This window comes from Puccinia triticina, chromosome 2A (assembly GCF_026914185.1).
Source record: "Puccinia triticina chromosome 2A, complete sequence".
Taxonomy (NCBI): Eukaryota; Fungi; Basidiomycota; class Pucciniomycetes; order Pucciniales; family Pucciniaceae; genus Puccinia; species Puccinia triticina.
The window spans coordinates 1276054-1294104 of record NC_070559.1 but is presented as its reverse complement, the minus strand read 5'-3'; the positions used below and the strand labels follow the sequence as shown (position 1 = coordinate 1294104).

The 18051-nt window shown below is 52.6% G+C and overlaps 3 protein-coding genes across 3 annotated transcripts; 2 read left to right on the top strand and 1 right to left on the bottom strand.

The window, feature by feature from the left end:
- Positions 1 to 1040: 1040 nt before the first annotated feature.
- PtA15_2A143 (uncharacterized protein) lies at positions 1041 to 3392 on the top strand (the record flags this gene model as incomplete). Its single annotated transcript, XM_053166134.1, has 9 exons — positions 1041 to 1432; positions 1569 to 1653; positions 1807 to 1867; positions 1994 to 2226; positions 2303 to 2376; positions 2444 to 2483; positions 2561 to 2644; positions 2726 to 3119; positions 3232 to 3392. 9 exons carry the CDS (start codon positions 1041 to 1043, stop codon positions 3390 to 3392), a joined length of 1524 nt encoding a protein of 507 aa, XP_053017386.1.
- A 4253-nt stretch (positions 3393 to 7645) lies between these two features.
- On the bottom strand, positions 7646 to 12378 carry PtA15_2A142 (uncharacterized protein; the record flags this gene model as incomplete). The annotated part of the gene is made up of 14 exons (XM_053166133.1): positions 7646 to 7746; positions 7815 to 7947; positions 8020 to 8103; positions 8203 to 8673; positions 8732 to 8846; positions 8924 to 9025; positions 9086 to 9346; positions 9449 to 9573; positions 11679 to 11807; positions 11884 to 11915; positions 11984 to 12004; positions 12073 to 12103; positions 12175 to 12252; positions 12319 to 12378. The coding sequence occupies 14 exons, from the start codon at positions 12376 to 12378 to the stop codon at positions 7646 to 7648; spliced, it is 1743 nt and encodes a 580-aa protein (XP_053017385.1).
- Positions 12379 to 12894: 516 nt separating this feature from the next.
- PtA15_2A141 (uncharacterized protein) lies at positions 12895 to 13211 on the top strand (the record flags this gene model as incomplete). The annotated part of the gene is made up of 2 exons (XM_053166132.1): positions 12895 to 13007; positions 13076 to 13211. The coding sequence occupies 2 exons, from the start codon at positions 12895 to 12897 to the stop codon at positions 13209 to 13211; spliced, it is 249 nt and encodes an 82-aa protein (XP_053017384.1).
- Positions 13212 to 18051: the final 4840 nt, after the last annotated feature.

Below are 18051 nucleotides of genomic sequence, written 5' to 3'. Positions count from 1 at the left end.
CGCATGGCCTGAATATCAAGAGGAACTGGGGGGAAAACCCCCTAGGTGTGCGTGTGTCTATTCCGCTGCGCCTCTGCATCCTTCCAGGAATATCATCCGCTCATATCCGCAGGTTTCGGAACCTCGGGTTTCAGATATCTGGCTTGATCCGCGGTCCCTCGCGAGATATCCCGGATTATCTACCGGATATCCCACGCGGGACACATACTGAAGTGTTTCCAGCTTTCTCAGAAAGAAAATTGATTATTGAACAACAAGCAGACCATGGCCACTGCCGCCTGGACCATGTGGACGGGATGCATACAATTTACCAACATTGTACGCAGAGAGGCCTGGAGTCATGGTGTGACTGGCAGTACAAGCTGGGAGGTTGACGAAGCCCTCGGAGTGGGGTCTGATCCGAGGCCATGACAGCGGCTATGTACTCTTGGCAGCGGCCGGCATGGTCGAATGATTTGGAGGTGAGATTCGGAGCAGCCGAGGCTGAAGCTGTCTGCTCGATGGACCAGTGCCCGCAAGCTCATTCTCCCAAGTGGAGGAGCACCAGCGCTCATATGGGCCATACTCGTGTACAAATATCTACATCGCCTTGGTTACTCGGCATCGAAAGACGACCGACCCAGCCTGCTCAGTGCTGTCCATCCGCACCCAGCCACCATCCGCACGGCCCAAGAACATTCCCTCCGTCTGCTAATTGTTCTCGTGCCTGTTCGCTATTTTCGCGCTTTCAGGCAGCTGTTTCCATTTACATAAACAGATATCTTTTTTACTTTTTGCGCGCTTGCTTTGACTTCTTTCCCACCGGCATCCATTCCTGATTCCAGCCTAAGCACCTTAAATTAACAGACCTCTTCTTGCCCCAACAGAGACGGGCAGGGAAGTAGCAGCGGCAGCCACAGTCCTTCTCCAGGTCAGCAACCCTCAGCTCTCCGCTTTAAATATTGGCGTTCGAAACAAGCAGAGCCGCTGGCCGACTTTTTACGTACATACTCCCGTAGCATACATCCCTCTCCATACACATTATCGTTAAACTTTTGGAGATGGTTCAGTCACTGTTGAGTCTCTCCCAGTCGATCTCGAGGCTGCCGAGTCGGATGGCGACTGCCGGCTGGCGGCCACAGCCCAAACCTTGTCACGCAACCATGACATCACTCGCACCACCGCTCCGGGCAGCCCAGCCAACTCCACGCTGTCGATCTTCTCAGCTGGACATTCTCAGATCTTCAAGGTATCCGGGCGATCCGAAAACAGCTGGCCCCGGCCCCAGCAAGGCTGCATCTCATAGAGCCTTGAGCCTCACCTCCGCCTCGACCATCCGGCCTCCGCAGGAACGACCAGTTGCCCAGTCGGCAGGCATCAGGAGGACCGTTAATTACCAGTCTGACCATCTGGGGCTCTTGGTTGAGTTCGGCAAGGGCCGCTCTAGCAAATTGTCGGTGAACAAACTTATTTACATTTGCATAGAATATCTCCACCCCCCAGCGGCGGTCTTTACCGTGTTGCGTATAAGACAAGACAAAGCCTAATCTTACCATCCTCTGCCGCTCTGAACCTCTCAACCAACACAGTGATCACATCTGGCTTCGCGATAACTGCCGGTGTGAGAAATGTTTCCACCCGCACACTAAACAGCGTCAGCTAGACACCTACCAAGTAAGTCCTAGCGAGCCCCCGATCGACCCATCAACACGCATTCACAACATAAACTGTAGCTTGCAGTGCCGTGCCCTCTCTGAGGGCGAAGTCAGTATGCACCGATACTAACCAAGACGCTCTGAATGATAATATTTATTATGTCCACCCCAGATTCCTTTGGATATCCAACCTACTCGGGTGGACTTGGAAGCTGAGGGGTTTTCATTAACGTGTGAGCCTCCATTCCAAGGCTCACCCATGGGCAACCGTCCTAAAATACGCCACCCGAAACCCTGTCATTCCACCGCCAAAACAGAGGACAGAAGCGTGCTAATGTGACTGCTATCCGGAACTGCAGGGCCAGATGGACACAGGAGCTTCATCAGGCTCTCCTTCTTGCTGCAACACTCATACGACCCGCCTCTCAGTCCGGCCAGACACCCGTCGGCCACCCAAGTGCGCAAGACGAAGTACTTATGGGACAATACGATCATCAATTGCATGCCGAGCGTCAGCTTCAACGACATCTTTTCCACAGACGAATTGACCTGGAAAGGCGATTTCTACGTCCTCGAATGGCTCCGCAAGATCGTCAGTGTACCTACCCTTATCGCGTGGATCTTCGCCCGATCTCATCCATGCGCTTAATCTTTGGCCTGCATCACAGGACAAATACGGCTTTTGTTTAGTGGATGATGTCCCCCCGACCCCGGAAGCTACGAAGGAGCTGTTGAAAAAAATGTAAGCGGATGACGTAATAATATAACACCGTGGAGTTGCCTTGGCTGATCGCTCCACCCACCCCAAGAGCCTTTATCCGGGAAACCCACTACGGTGCTTTTTGGGACGTAAGGCGACGTTCATTTGCTTCCAAGCTCTACCCTTGACAGGCGCGTTGACTGACTAGCTGATTTCGGACCATCAGTTTACCGCCGACATGGAGCACGGAGACACAGCATATACCAACTTGCCACTCGGCGCACACACCGACACGACGTACTTTTCCGACGTAAGTCATCACCATCCCCACAAGGCCTCCGACACGGATCGTGCAAAGCTCACGAGATGATGGATTTTGGATGAGGTTTAGCCGGCCGGGCTGCAGCTGTTCCATCTGCTGTCTCCATCCACCTCACACGAGGGCGGCAAGTCGCTACTGGTTGACGGCTTTGCGGCGGCGGCGAAGCTGCGCCGGGAGCATCCGGAGGCGTACCGAGTCCTGTCCGAGGTCCCGATCGACAGCCACGCCTCCGGCGGCGCACACGTTGCCTTCCGGCCCCTCCTGCCCCAGCCCGTCCTCTCCCACCATCCCCGCACCGGCGAACTCACCATCATCCGCTGGAACTCCGACGACCGGCTGCCCCTCGTCGCGCGCTCGGGCCCTGAAGTCAAACAACTCTATCTCGCTATCAGAGAATGGGAGAAGATTATCAAGAGCGATCGGATGGAATTGTGGACTCAGATGAGAATGGGTCAAGCCTTGAGTTGAGTACAACTCACCTTCTACTAACCTCAAACCATGCTTGGAATGTCAACATAACTCATTGATCGCTCTGTTCTCCCTGCAAACTGGATATGGCGTTTGCGCGCCAACAGTTTTCGATAACCATCGAGTGCTGCATGGGCGCTCAGGCTTCCAAGGGTCGAGGAGGCTATGCGGCGGCTACGTGAATGGGGATGATTACCGCTCCAGGTTGATGTCACTGGAACAAAGACTGCTGACCAGCTCCCCGGAATCCATGAAGCACCAGTCATGATCCCCCGTCACATCGCCGTGCCGTGGTCCAGTTCCAACGCAGACTGCTAGCATCAATCATCCACCCGCAGCTTCGCGCTTTCATTTTTCTTTTCTTCTTCTTTTATGTCTCATCTGCGCCTGTGTTTACCATCCGTCCTCGTATTTTTGTTCTTCATTCCCATCCTCAACGCGCGGACTCATCAGCATTGCTTTGCCCCCTTCTTATTTTGAAAGTTCTAAACAACCCTCGTAGTAAGAATTTGATAGGAATGCACAAGTACATACACATATATCAAAGCGTCGCATCGTGTTCTGTAAATATATGTACATAAATGTAGAAAGTTTTGGTCTCTGTGACCAAGCGGTCTTCTCGACCTGTGTTTACCGATCAGAAATCCGGTGACCTGAGCAAAGCAACAAAAAGCCACCCGACGTCTGACTTTCTTTCTGGAGGACCGCCAGGCCCATTTCGCCATCCCCTTGGCCGTCCCCAGCTCGCTCCTTCATCCCCATCTCCACTCCGTCCATCTCGCCGCTTCCTCAGGATGCCAGGCGCAGCTCGAGATCCATTCCCGAAAGACCTCAAGCACGCGCCCGGCGAAGAGTTGAAGGGTAAGCTAGAATGCTGGCTCGCGCAGACCACCACGTCCCGTGAGTGTGTTGCCCGGCTCCCAGAAGAGCCCCTGCCCCGGCGTGGCAAGGAGCGAGTGGTGCTACGCATTTCCGCCTCGGCGTATCCTGAGGACGCCGGGGTCGATGGTACAACGACCTCTCCAGCGGCCAGACGCAGCCGCACACGCCGTGACGGCCCTGTGCGTCCTTGAGAGACAGACAGTGGGCGGCGCTTGCACAGCCAGAGAGAGCGCCTCCCGGTGCGTGAATGAGGCGGGGGGGACACGTGGCCGAGCCTGGAAGGGGACGCCGGACGGGCATATCCGTGTGTCCCCGGTCTCTCGTCCCAGCATCACGGCGAAGCCGCCCTGCCTGCCTCTGGCCCACATGTCCACACCTTCTCGCTGCCTCCCGTTGCAGACAGGTGGACGAAGCATCTGTCGGTAGGTCCTGGACCCGTCCTCACAGAGTAAGGTTCCGATCCGGACCCCGATGATCCGGTGATACCCGACCGGATACCGGGTCGGGTCGGGTCACGGGATGGGTCCAGAGATACCCGGTATCCGGTCGGGTATTTCTGTATACTTAGGAGAGGGGCAGAGGAGAGACATTGTTCGCCTTCAATCCTCTGCTGCAACATGGCAGCGGAACCTCTCAAAAGAGAGGACTTTTTGACTACTTTGTTTGCAAAGACAACTGATATATGAAAGAAAAAAAGCTACAAAGTTGGTAATTTGATGGTATCGACATCGATGATGGCTTCAGCTAGCCAGTCTTTTAGACAGATCAGGGACTCAAGAGTTTCGACTTTCATCCGATTTCGTGTATAGTCCTGGATGTATCAACCGGCAGAGAAAGCTCTCTCGGTTGGAGCACTGGATGCAGGTACCGAGAGGTATGTTCGAGCCATTGTCGCAAGGGTTGGAAACTGTTTGGAGTGCGTTTTCCAGAAGACTAGAGGATCGCAAGATTCCTCTTCGCATTCAGAGCTCAGATAGTAATCGACCTCTTCATCCAGCGACGACATCTTTCGTTTCTTTTTTTTGAAAAGGCTAGACTTCAATGTGTTCTTAGGCGCTGTTTTGGAAGGTTCGTCTGTTATGTGGTCTTTGTTGTATCTGTTATTCATGTACTTCTCGGCTTCACTCCGAAAGTTGTCGATAATTGATTTCCTGCTGCGAGTCATCATTGCAAGGACTTCTGGAGAAAGGATGTCCATCTTGATGCGTGGGTCAAGCAAAGTTGAGCATAGATAAACAGGTTTGTTGATTGCTGAATTGAAATATCCCTTCAGCTTGTCGAGCATATCTTGTGCGGCCGGAATCAGTCCCTGAGCGCCATATTTCTTAGAAGCCTATACGTTAGGAAAAGTTTGACAAGTACAATGATTATTAATACTGATACAAGCTTAGACGAGATTGAAAAGAGTCGTACCTCTGTAAGCTTTTCCATCAAACAAATGTATACCGGTGCTGCAAGGACCAAAGTCGGAGTTTTTTCGGGCGAGATTGTATCTGTTGCTTCTTCAAGAGGCTCCAAGAAATTACAGAGTAGCTTGACTTTATCCCATTCCCCTGGTGTAAGGTCGTACTTCTCACTCAAGTTGTGGGCTTCGCAAAATTCCGCAATACAAGCTCAAAGACTATATGCCCTCCTGAGCATGTGAAACGTTGAATTCCATCGGGTCGCTACATCATCAATCATCAATAATTTTTTCCCCATCAAGCAAATAGTGATGTCTAAGAATGCAGCTTTTTTTTGAGGGGAGCGCTTTAAGAAGGTTGTGAGGCTGCTGATTCGAGAAACAACGCTTTTGAATTCTATCGGATCTGCCACTGGTTCATCATTGAGGATGCTTGATAGTCCCTGCGGAACTTCGGGTGGTGGTGGCGGTGGTTGGGAGAGAGATTTTATTCCTGCTTGCGCGGCGAGGTTGATCACATGCGCCATACAACCAAGCATACAATTTTGACTATTGAACTGAATTTGAGTCGATATATAGGAGCTCATTGTGCTGTTGTTTGTCGCATTGTCGGCTGTGATACAGAATACCTTATTGGTAATGTCAAAAGACTTCAGCACCTCTATTAAGTGCTTTCCTAGATTAACTCCAGCGTGAGTTCCATCAACAATCCGAGCAGCTAAGACAATTGACCAAAGAGAAAAATTCTTGTCAATCCAGTGTGCTGTTACTCCTAGGATTGATTGGTTGCTAGGGGACGTCCAGGTGTTGCAGGTTAGGCTGATTTGGGACTTGATTCCGCGGAGCTGTTCGCAGAGGACTTGTTGTCCCTGTTGAAAGGTTAGCTGAATGAACAAAGCCAATGTGTCTGCAGTACAAATAAGATTTTTTGTTTCTGGGTTGCAGAGTCAAAGGAGCTTGCAAAATTCCTCGTCTTTGATAACAATATAAGGAATGTTACAGTTGATGAAAAAGCGGGCAACTGTGGCAGTCAAGGAGTCGCGGTTGAGTTTCGTTGGTAATTTCCCTTTTTTCAAGAACTTCGTGATTGCACCGGTATCCGATTTTCCTTCGTGTATTTTATGGCAGCGGTCCAAGTGATTGATCATACTTTTGGTTGATCCCTTCCCGTTGACGGCAAGCTTTTTAAGGCATAAGTCTCTACCTCCGGGAGTCTTGTTGACCTGGCACACGTTGAAAGACGCATCGTTCGTGGTAGTCATCTTGAAATATTGCCAAACCCAGCTTTTCTTGCCGGAAGCTTTGGGTTCAGCATCAACTGGCCGCGTTGTTGGTTCGTCTTCCGAGGCTGAATCGATCTCAATGGGTGCAGAGTCACTAGCGGCGCGTTTGGGGGCCATTTCTGGGTCGTGGAAGCAATGGTCAAGCGCTAATTCACGCAGAAGAGCTCAGATTCCCACCAAACACACCTCAGAGCCTCGAAATCACAATTTTTGGGGATATCCGCCGGGTACCCGGTGTCGGGTCCGGATACGCCGGGTTCGGATCTCGGGAAGGCAATACCCGAACCCGGGGCACCGGATCGGAACCTTATCACAGAGCCTCTCACCAAGCGGCCCAAGCGCCCCTGCACACACAGCGCCCATGCACGACCGACGACGACGGGTGGACGTGACGAGCGCACCGCCATCCAGTGTGGCGGCCGACGCGCAGACGCGGCGCCGCTCCCACACATATATTCATATATATCGATAGCCCAATCACGACGGCGCACAGAAAACAAAGCGTAACAGAGCGGATCAGGACCAAGAGAGAGAGAGCGCGGGGGCAGGAAGAGAGAGAGAGCAGAGAGCAGTGCAAGGATCCAGCCGCGCCGGAGAAAGACAAGGACGCGCAGACTGGGTGGGCTGTGTGTGCCGTTTGCGCCGCTCCGGGGGTCAAGAGGGGGGCGTGGACGAGGCGGAGGGTGTGTGGAGCAAGCCGGGGAAAGGGACAGCCGCACAAGGACGCGGAACCAGTCGAGATATATATATACACCCATTTTTTTTCATTTCGAGTCCGTGCTTCTCCTTTTTTGTTGTCTACAGGAACAGAAGCAAGACGTCGGAGCGCGGCGGCGGGCTCAGAAGGAGAAGCGTCCGGCCGGCCATCCCGTCCTCGCGTCACAAGAAAACAAAAAAACAAAAAAGCAGAAGGGTTTCAGAGGTTTTGGCGGGACGGGGGGAGAAGGGGGGGGATTACTTCTTGGCGATGCGCTCGTAGGACCAGATCCTGGCGTGCCAATCGCCGGATCCGGTGGCCAGCAGGCCGCCGGAGTCGGACACGGCGATCGAGATAACTGGCCCACCATCCGCCGTAAGCACACACACACACACGGGGGAGAGAGGAAGAGAGCGGGAGACGGACCGGAGTTCTTGTGGCCTTGGAGCATGAACTGGGCCATCGCCGTCTTGGGGTCCCAGAACTGCACGCCGCGGTCCTTCGAGCCGGACATGATCCACTCGCCGTCGGGCGACACGGCGACCGACAAGACGTAGTCCTAGGTCCGAGGCGCGACTCAGTAAAAAAAAAAAAAAAGAGAGGCTTTGGGATGTGGGGGGGGGAGACATACTTTGTGGCCGGTGAGCGTGGTGGTGCAGGAGGTTGAGGGACGGGAGGGGTCGAAGCCGCGGTCGCTTGTGATCTTCTCCCCGTTCTCGCCGCGCTCGACGGTCCCGGCGAGGGCGGCGGTTGAGGAAGCCGAGGAGGCGGCGGTAGCGGAGGGGGCCCCGACGGCGGGGTCTTCTTTCTTGACGGTGAGGGCGGCGTTGAAGGGGGGGTTGCCGTCGCGATTGAGGGTGGCGAGGTCCCAGAGCTTGAGGGTCTTGTCGAGGCTGCCGGAGACGAGGAACTTGCCGTCGGGGGAGAAGGCGACGGAGTAGACCGAGTCGTTGTGGCCCTTGAGCTTGTCGAGCAGGAGCCCGTTCGACGTGTCCCACAGCCGCACCACCGTGTCCAGCGAGCCCGCCGCAAGCAGCGAGCCGTCCGGCGACACACACACCGACGTCACCCCCGCATCCACCGCGCTCCCGTCGCTCGCTCCCCCCGTCTCCTCGATCATCAGATGGAACAGACAGCTGCCTAGCGTCATGTCCCATATCCGCGCCGTCTTGTCCCCCGAGCCCGACACTAACATCCGGCCATCCGGCGAGAAGGCCAGAGAATAGATCTCCGACTTGTGCCCCTGAAACCGGTTCACTATCCGCTTCTGCCCCACATCCCATATCTGTCCGCCAATATAAGCGTTCCTCCTGCCACATCGCAAGACAAACACTCCCACTCACCCTGATGATCCGGTCTTCCGACCCTGTGGCTAGCAGCTTGCCGTCCGGACTAAACGACGCACTGCGGATATAATTGTCGGCGACTTGGGTGCCGTGCGCATCGTCCAACAGTTGACTGCGAAACCAGAAAAAAAAAACAGTCAGTCGACGTGGGGTGCGCTGGGAGAAGAGGGGGCGAGGATGGCGACTGACCATATCTTGGACCCGGTGCGGGTGTTGTAGAGCGACGTATACCGGTTGCATCCGGTAGCGAGGATAGTTCCGTCGGGGGAGAACTTGACACAGCAGACGACGCTGAAGAGAAAAGGATGTGAGCGGTCCGGACGAGTGTGGAGGAGAGAGAGAGGGGCGTACCTGTCGTGGACGAGGGTATGGACGAGGCCGACGTCGAGGACCTTCTTGACCTTGGGGTTGAACATGGTCATCCAATCGACGCCCTCTTTCTTCATGTTACTGGGCAAGGTATCCGGGTCGAGGTCGAGGAGGACGTTGGTATTCGGGGGCGGGGGCTGGGGCTGGGGCTGGAGGGCGGCGGGCGGGGCTCCGCCGGCGTGGTGGTGCTGCTGCTGGGAGGGCGGGCCGGGGATGTGGAGGTCGGGGCGCGGATGGTAGGCGCTGGCGTACGGGTGGGGGGGCGGGTTGGACAGTTTGGGGTGTTGGGCTGCTCTCCAGCAGCGTCAGCCTGTGTGTGTAGAGACAGGAGGAAGAGAAACGCACGATCGTTCGGTTTGATTTTGTTCTTCGCGTCCGGGGCGCCCCGGCCGGGCGGATGGGGCAGGACGGGGGAGGGCGAGATGGCGAGGGCGGGGTTGTGGGCCATCGGGGCGGGGCCGCTGTTGATGCTGTTGCGCGGGTCGAGGTCGGGATCGGCGGGGCGGTCGCGCTGGTCGGTGCGGAGCCGTTTGGGGGGATGGTCGGGGATGCTGGTGTCGGTGGAGTTGCGAGGGCCGAGGCCGTTGGTATAGTTGGGGTCGCAGTCGCGTTGGAAGGCAGGCCGGTCGTGGTGGAGGGAGGGGTTGGCGCTGAAGCCCTGCTGCTGCTGCTGTTGTTGTTGCTGCTGCTGTTGCTGCTGCTGTTGCTGCTGCTGCTGCTGCTGCTGCTGCTGATGATGGGCTTGCTGCTGGGCTTGCTGCTGGGCTTGCTGCTGTTGCTGCTGGGCGTGTGAGCCGGGTATGGTGGATTGCTGGGCGGAGGGGAATCCGGCGTTGTTGTTCGCCTGGGGCAGGTTGGGCGGGGGGCGGGGGTCGTGGGGCAGCTGGCTGTTGGGGGGCTGCTGAGCCGAGCGCTGTTCGAGCTCGAGGTGGAGTCTGCGGAGCTCTTCCTCATAGCTTTTTTGTTTGTTTGTTTGTCAGCAGTCTGGATGGGCTAGTTCTGTTGTGGGGGCCAGCTTACTGTGTTTTGAGCTTGGTGTGTTCCCGCTCGAGATGGTAGAGCTGTTCGCGCAGATGGCTGAGGTCGGTTGTGCATGCGCTGACTGGGGTGGAAGCAGGGGGTGAGTATGGTGTGTGCTATGGTGGGGGTGGGTGGACTGACTGTGGGATTCGAATTCGTGTGTCTGGGACTTGAGGGAGAGTGATTCTGCTTGGATGGTGTCGAACTCCTGCTTGAGACAGTCGAAGAGCTCTGGGAGTCTGCTGGTTGTGTTTGCGTTGTTTGCTTGGATGGTGTTGTTGTTGTTGATGTGGCTGGCTGTGGTTGTTGTTGTTGTTGTTGTTGGTGCTGGGGGTGGGGGCAGTTGCTGTTGTTGCTGCTGCTGCTGCTGGGGCAGTGTTCGGTGTGCGTAGTGGGGGTGGGGGTGATGGGAGGCCATCGTGGTGGTGGTGATGGTTTCCCGGCAGCAGCTCACCCTCTCCACCCAGGCACACCCTCGCTGCTTTTCTCCTTTTTTTTTTTTTTTCTTCCTGTATGCACTTAGCCGCTATCTGACAATCGCGCTGTATGTGTTTACGACCATCGGAATTACATACACCATGTTTAGGAGTCTCGAGCTTAAAATTGTACCCAAAGCAAAATAAATAAATACATAGATACATACACACAACAAAGGAGAGGGGAAAGCTTAAACAGGGTTTTGAGAAGGAGAAGAAAACAGGTGCGAGTCCAGGTAGAGATGGTCGAGCGGCCCGAAGGCGGTGTAGTCCACAAACGCCGGCCCGAGGCGGTCGTCGTCGTCGATGAGCAGCCGGATCTCGCTGAGGATGTGGTTGAGGCCGAGCGGGTCGCAGTCGGCCATGGCCGAGCGGGTGCTGCTGGGCCAGCCGAGCGGGCCCGCGCCGGCGGCGTCGGAAGAGGCGGGGAAGAGCACGCTGGGCTCGGAAGCGGACGCGTGGAGGCCGGTCTGCCAGGCCGGCTGGCCATAGCCGTCCGTCTCGATGTACAGCTGCTGCTGGCCGGCACCCGCGGCGGAGGGCGCGAAGTTGGTCGCATGCTGGTAGGCTTGCTGCTCGGCCGGCGGCGTCGAGAAGCTCCGGAACTCGCCCAGGCCGGGCGGCTGCTCGGCCAGCAGCGGGTACGGGTCCACCAGACCGGCGAAGCTGCGGTAGGGGCTGAAGGACGAGCAGCTGGGCGGATACACCAGCGGCTGGCAGTCCAGCGCCGCGCTCCCGCCATACGCCGAGCCATACACCGTCCCCCCGCCATACGCTCCTGCTGATTTCTGCCGGGAGACTGCCCCTCCTCGCGCAGACCAGCCGATCTGCTCATACCCCCCTGCCGGGAACTGGGCAGGCTCGTGCCGGAAGAACTCGCGCGAGGAGTGTCCGGCGAAGGGGGTGGACGAGCCCGGGCGGAGGTAGGGCTTGGCCTTCGCCCCGGGCACCGAGCTTCCGCGCCGGGCCGCCCCGGGCGCCGCCAGCTTGGCCGCGCTCAGCGAGTCGACCGAGTGTTCGCGGGGACAGCTGTACACGCGCGAGTGGTTGACGGGCGTCGAGCGGTCGAGCGCCGAGACCCCCAGCGAGATGTCCACGTCCTGGTAGACCGTCGCCCGCGAGCGGCCGTGCGCCTGGTGGTGGGCCGCCGTATGGGTGATCTCGTGCTTGCGGAGGTCGTACGAACGCTTGAATGTCTTGCTGCAGATCTGTTAGGCCACCCGCAACACTGTCAGCAACATATTTAAATACATCCACTTCTCGGCGGAGGGGAGCATCACTTACCCCGCATACATTGGTCTGCAGGGGACAGTGCACTAGATGAATTCAAAAGGGTCAGCGCCTCGAAAAAAGCTGACAAACTTCACAGAGCGTAGTGTCTTACCCATCATGTGAGAAGTCATATCTAGACAGCGAAAAACAATCCAAAGCTCAACAGATGAACGGGCGGCACCAAACACACAGATCACTTACGGTCGCGTTTGGCAGCCTTATGGTCGCAGGCCTGTGGCAGGAACAAGGAAAGAGGACGTTAGAGATCCGAGCGGGGTAGAGTAGGGGGTGTGGAGTGCGTACCTCCCAGCTGCAGTTCAGGCTCAGATTGCCGTGCCGTTTCCGGCCGACATGGCCGTCGCAAAGATGGTTGAACAGTTCCTGCAACCGGAGAGAGGAAAGACGATCAGCGCGCCGAGCGTGGGCAGGATGGGGGATGACGCTTACCTCGGCGGTGGGGAACGTGCGCCGGCAGACGGGCTTGTCCCACTTGCACACGAGAGCCATAGGGGTGTAAATTAGGAGTGCTGGTGTTCGGAGTGGAGTACCTGAGGAGTGTTGGTGAGCAGAAAGAGTGCGCGTGATTATTAGGGAGCCCACAGCGTCGCACGAGCAAGCCAGGCCTTATAAGCACGAGTCCTGGCAGTCTGTGGATGCGCTGGATCAGACCAGCCATCGCTTCGGAGCCGCTGAGCCGGCCAGTCAGGCCTGTCTGTCTCTCGACACAATTTTTGAGGCCATCGCAATTGGACCAGCCGGCGCACGAACAAAAAAACCGAGCCAGTTGGAGCTGAGATTAGTACACACACTCTGACTGGACGGGTCCGCGTCTTAAAAAACAGAATATCACGTGACCGTCCGCCGGCCCCCGGGCCTGCTCTCTGCCGACGTGTCCATGCAAGTGGGCCCGACTGCTGGATCCACAGACACGGCCTGCCCGCCAGAACAAAACCCCAAGCGGCCACGACGTCCCGGCGGGTGAGCATGCAGGAGAGACAAGGGGGTGGTGCTGCTGTTGAGCGGATGCACTCGACGGAGATGGGCATCCGTTCCGGGCGGAGCACCGGCGCCAGCCGCCGGGCCGATCACCTCCCGCGGCGGACCGTGGAGTCCGCACGGGCTCCCGGGGATGCCCGGTGAACACCTTTCTGTTATGTACACGACTCCACCACCTCGTCGACCACGACTCTGCCGCCGGTGGCAGCGCACGATGCTCCAGACTTCGCTCGGTCGTTTCCGAAGCAAGCCGCGGATGGCCCGTCCTCGAGTCCACCCCCTCTGCTCGAGTCCGACGGGTTCGTGTAGACGGGCGGCGCTGGGATCGGACCGCCGGGCCGTAGACATCCTAACTTAACACAAGTCCCCCACTTCGGAGGGCCCTGGTACAGCCTGGGCTGGCGCCCTCGCGCGAAGCGCGACCTCCGAAGGAGGGACTTGGGACTAATGTCCACTTTTTGGCCTGAGGGTTTGAGGCCTTCTGGTGGGTGTTTTGTGCCATTCAAATTTCAACCCTGTTCCCAAAGGGCCCCAGGCATGCCCTTTAGATCATGAAACTCGTCTCACTCTTCCTTATCTTTTGCCACTACACACGTGTCTGGAAGGCCAAGCGTTCTCCTCCCATGACCCTCCACACTTATGGTTTTTAGGGTATTCTGGGCTGTATGACATGTGTGGATTGAACTGACCTTGGAAAACAGTATGTTCATTCAATTCAATTCCACAGGATCCTAGCTCTCCAAGCTCTGGTCAATATGCCTTGGCCAATCCAGCTCATGCATCCAATCCTCATTATGAGGACATGGATATGAAGCCAAGATGGTCAGCTATATTGACCCTTCAGGGCTTCAGCAGAGGCTTGTCAGTTTTTGCTGTGTGGAGGATGAAAGGAAAAAAGGGCATAAAAAGCCACAAAAGCCCCAAAATCTCAGGCCAAAAGTATGACATAAGTCATAAGCCTCTCCTACGGAGAGTCCCTTCAGGACGTGGGGGTCCCCCCCCCCTCCGTTTGAGAGGCTTAGGGCCCAATTATAAACAAGTTTTGGGATAATATTGGGATTGTTTCCAAATAAGTTTGAAATCAAAAAAAATTATCTTAATGGTGCAGATACAGGGGCCAAAACTGTTTCCAACCTGTTTCAAACCAACTGTAAATTATAAACCCACCACCATGCTGGATGAGTTTCTGGCGCAACTGAACGTAAGCCTCCAATACCAAAGGTTGCTCCGTTGGACAGTTGTCCGTCTTGCATGCGCCAAGACAATGGCAGCGATGGCAGAAGCCTTCACAAGACCTTGGGGGGACAACTGGCCACCAATGTCTGCCAACTCTCCTTAGTCAATAGATACCCCTGAATCAGCCTTGAAGGCTGATTCTTGCACGCAACATACTGGTTCAACTGCGAGAGCCTGTAGCTCGCTCATTCTGCAAGCTACATATGAGGTCCCGGGCATCAATAGATGTGCTTGCATCCTGGCTATCCATCCATGGTGTCCGTTTTGCAATTACTTGCAAATCAGCCTTGATGGCTGTATCTTGCGCGAGTACATATTGCGTGGCCTTTGGCGGGGGGAAGTACTGGTCAGGTGTATGGCGGGCATCTGCATGCTGAGCTGTAATCACATTCAAAACAGTATTGGCAATCCAGTTTTCCCCAAACCACCTCCCCGAGGTGGTTTGGGTTGTTTTGAGATTTTCAATTCCGAAAAAGTTAGCAAAAAGATCTTTCAAACTTATTTGAAAATAATCCCAATATTATCCCAAAACTTGTTTATAATTGGGGCCTTAGTTAGGCTAGGTAGACATCCAGTGCTGCGACTTGGTTGGGTGCCCAGCTCCAAGTTGGTTGCAAAGGCATGCAAAGGAGTCGGAAATCTGTCGATCCTTGTCTGCTTCAACAAGCTTTGGGGGGTTTGTTGCTTGGTCCTGTCTCTGCCAATCCTCACAAGAAGTAACAATAATCCACACAGCAAACAATTTCTATGCCCAGTCATGGCTTGTTCATAAGCTCAGATTCTGGGACTCCAATGGATTTTTTTTTCTCTCTCAAGTTTTGAGTACAGCAGTCAACTGGCTGTGGTCACACGGGTCTCAAGGGTTGACATTATTTCACCTCGTTGCAACCTGTTTTGCCATTGACTCAAACCAACCAGCTTGATACATCATCTCGTTACAGCTTAGGCAGGCATGTACCGTTACATTGTGATCCAGGGTGGGGAGGGCAAGGAAACAGGATAATACAATCATCTGCAGTACTGGTACACCTGTCTGTTGCCAGCGCGGCCCTTACAGGGAAAGTCTCATTCCTACAGTAGGCATGGCAGCTTGGATATGAAAGAAAGACCAGTTTTCATCTTCCTAAATTAACATCACTTGAAAAAACCCATTAGATACATATATCCAATTGACATATGCAATGATTCTTCACCCAATGTACACTCAACTTATCCTCTTACTTACAGTGTGCTGCTTGCAAGGTGTTGCATCAACACCAGTGGAATGCTTGATGTCAGAGACAGAGAAGGTAACAAACCAAAAACTGGTTGATGAGAGTATGTTCTCTTCTTCTTGTCATTTGTGTGCTCCCCAACCAATAGACCTAACACACATTCCCCATATTCCCCATAGAAGCAACCATCAGTAATTCCCAACATGATATGTTGCATGTTGAGAAAAATTCAGAGGCTCTTACCAACTCTGGAGATAAAGAAAGCCCACAAGAATACATCAAAAGAGTTCTGGACCCAATAAAGAGCACTCCATTTAAAAGAAAATGTGAGTTCTAGCCACAAATTTATCATCCATGAAAGTAGCCAAAAAAATGAATAGAAACCCTCCTCAAAAACTTCACAATAGTGCCAGAGCTTCCAGAGTCTCAGCAAGAAAGAGAAAGTAAGTACTAAGACTCCCTGTTTCCATACAACAGCTTCCCTCCAGCAGCAATTGACACCAGCTTCTATCATTGGTCAGTTATGATAAATCAGATGAAAGAGGAGTTCCAATATCTTGAAAAAAATGTGAAAGCCGCTGTTTCCCAATGGCAAAGGAACACATCAGATTCAGGGGAGTATTATTTGCAAGTCCAGAAGTCATTTTTTTCCCCATATATTCCCACATTAAAAGCTATCCATCAAAAACATGATCATTCTAAAAGATAGTCGAGTGGCAAATTTGAAAGGAAGAACCCCAACTCTGTTTATTGATCCAGAATATTACCCAGTAATTGATAGCATAGCTGAGCACAAAAGTGTTGAAAATAATGATGGAAAACAGATCTTTGGTCAAATGGAAAAGTGTGTTGAAGCATTCCTTTTTGCTAGAAAAGAATGACTGATGCTAATTCAGGAATTCATTTATAAAATCCCTTTCTTGATGTAAATTTATATCTAGGGAGAATAATGATATAGAATTCATTGCTAGCAATTCAAAGTCAACTGACAACAAGGCAGAAAATACTTTGAGTACAGATAGCAAAAGCAGATCTCCAACAAGAAGTTTTGAAGAAGTAGTGCCATTGTATGGGGAGAACAAACGTACAATTATGAAAATGATTGGAAAAAAAATAGCTGACCAGACCCTGGATATGATAAAGCAGAGCATCACCAAGGATTACCCACCCTATTATTATTGGCCAGAATTAACAATTCCTGGGCTTGGATTTCGAACAATTCACTTCATGTACAGGAATCATTTGATTACTCAGGATGATTTTGTCTCTTTATTTACAAATGAGATCTTAGAGAAAGCTGTTGAAAATATGCTCCGCAGCTGTATCATATGTTCTTACTTGAAAGATTACAAGAATTTTTTGAATGGGTGGTATGCATCACCAGAAAGAGAGATGCTTTCAGGTAGCTCATCTTTAAATATCAAATATAAGAGTTGCACTTCATACTGACAAATTTGATTATCTTTTTACAATCACACATCTTTCAAAGTTCTTCAACCATGGCAACAAAGAATGTTCACATTCCATCTAATGAATCAGATTTTCAGGAGGTACCATGAAGACTCTGCAGTCAAGATGGATGTAAGTTTGGAAGATATGTTGATGGATCACTTTGATCAAAACATTTTTGAGGATAGTGAAGTGTTTAGTTTATTAGAAAGAATGAAAATTGCACCAAGGGAAAAATTACATGGATTTGAGGAGCTGAAAACAAAGCTGAAATTGTTATATGCATTTTTTGATAAGATTGATGACCTGACCTATGAAAAATATAGAGAATGTCATGATGAAATATCACTTGTCTTTCAAGTGATCAGATTTTTCAAGGAAAACTATCCAGAGTTAATTGAATTACTCTTTGCACAAGATTATGAAAAGGAGTATGCTCTGATGGCTGAAAGCAGTAAAGTTCATGGACAATTAGATAACATTCAAATCTAAACAGAGGTCAAGTTTGGTCAAAGCAATCAATTTCCGTTGGTTGTTGAATTGTTTCCATCATGCAACAAAGGATCACCAATGAAACAGCTGGAAGAATTGGACCTCATATCAAAACATGTTGACCAAATTTTCTTGGAACATAAACAAGCCATTCAAAATATCCTTGATAGTGAGAAAGAGAACAGATTTTACGATCACAGAAGAATAGAATACAGGATTGAGTTTCTTCAAGATAGGATAGATGGATTAAAAGAAAAAGTAGCCAACCAAAAATGTTGAGGTGGTGTAGCTTGTATGAGTGTTGTGAAAGCCCCAATGTTTCACAACATCCATCAGTGATTATGTAATAAAAGGTTTGACTGGCTGAATTAGTATCTACTGTGTTCTACCGCTTCCTAGCTGATCAGTAGAGATCCCAGAATCATTGTATATCTAGACTTACTTGACTAGGTAATACCTTTATTCAATTTAAATTTTGGGTGGGAGATTGCTCCTCCACCTGTTCCTTGAGAAGACCAGTCAATCTCATCAGTATTATCACACAGCCATTTCAAGAACTGTGCATGAAGTAACTCCATTTTGTAGCCTGCAACACAGCTTTTAATGGGTGCATAACATGTGAGAAGTCATATCTATAAAGTGAAAAACAATTCAAAGCTCAACAGATGAACAGGCGGCACCAAAGACACAGATCACTTACAGTCGCGTTTGGCAGCCTTATGGTCGCAAGCCTGTGGCAGGAACAAGGAACGAGGACGTTAAAGATGTGCGTGGGGTAGAGTAGGGAGTTGAG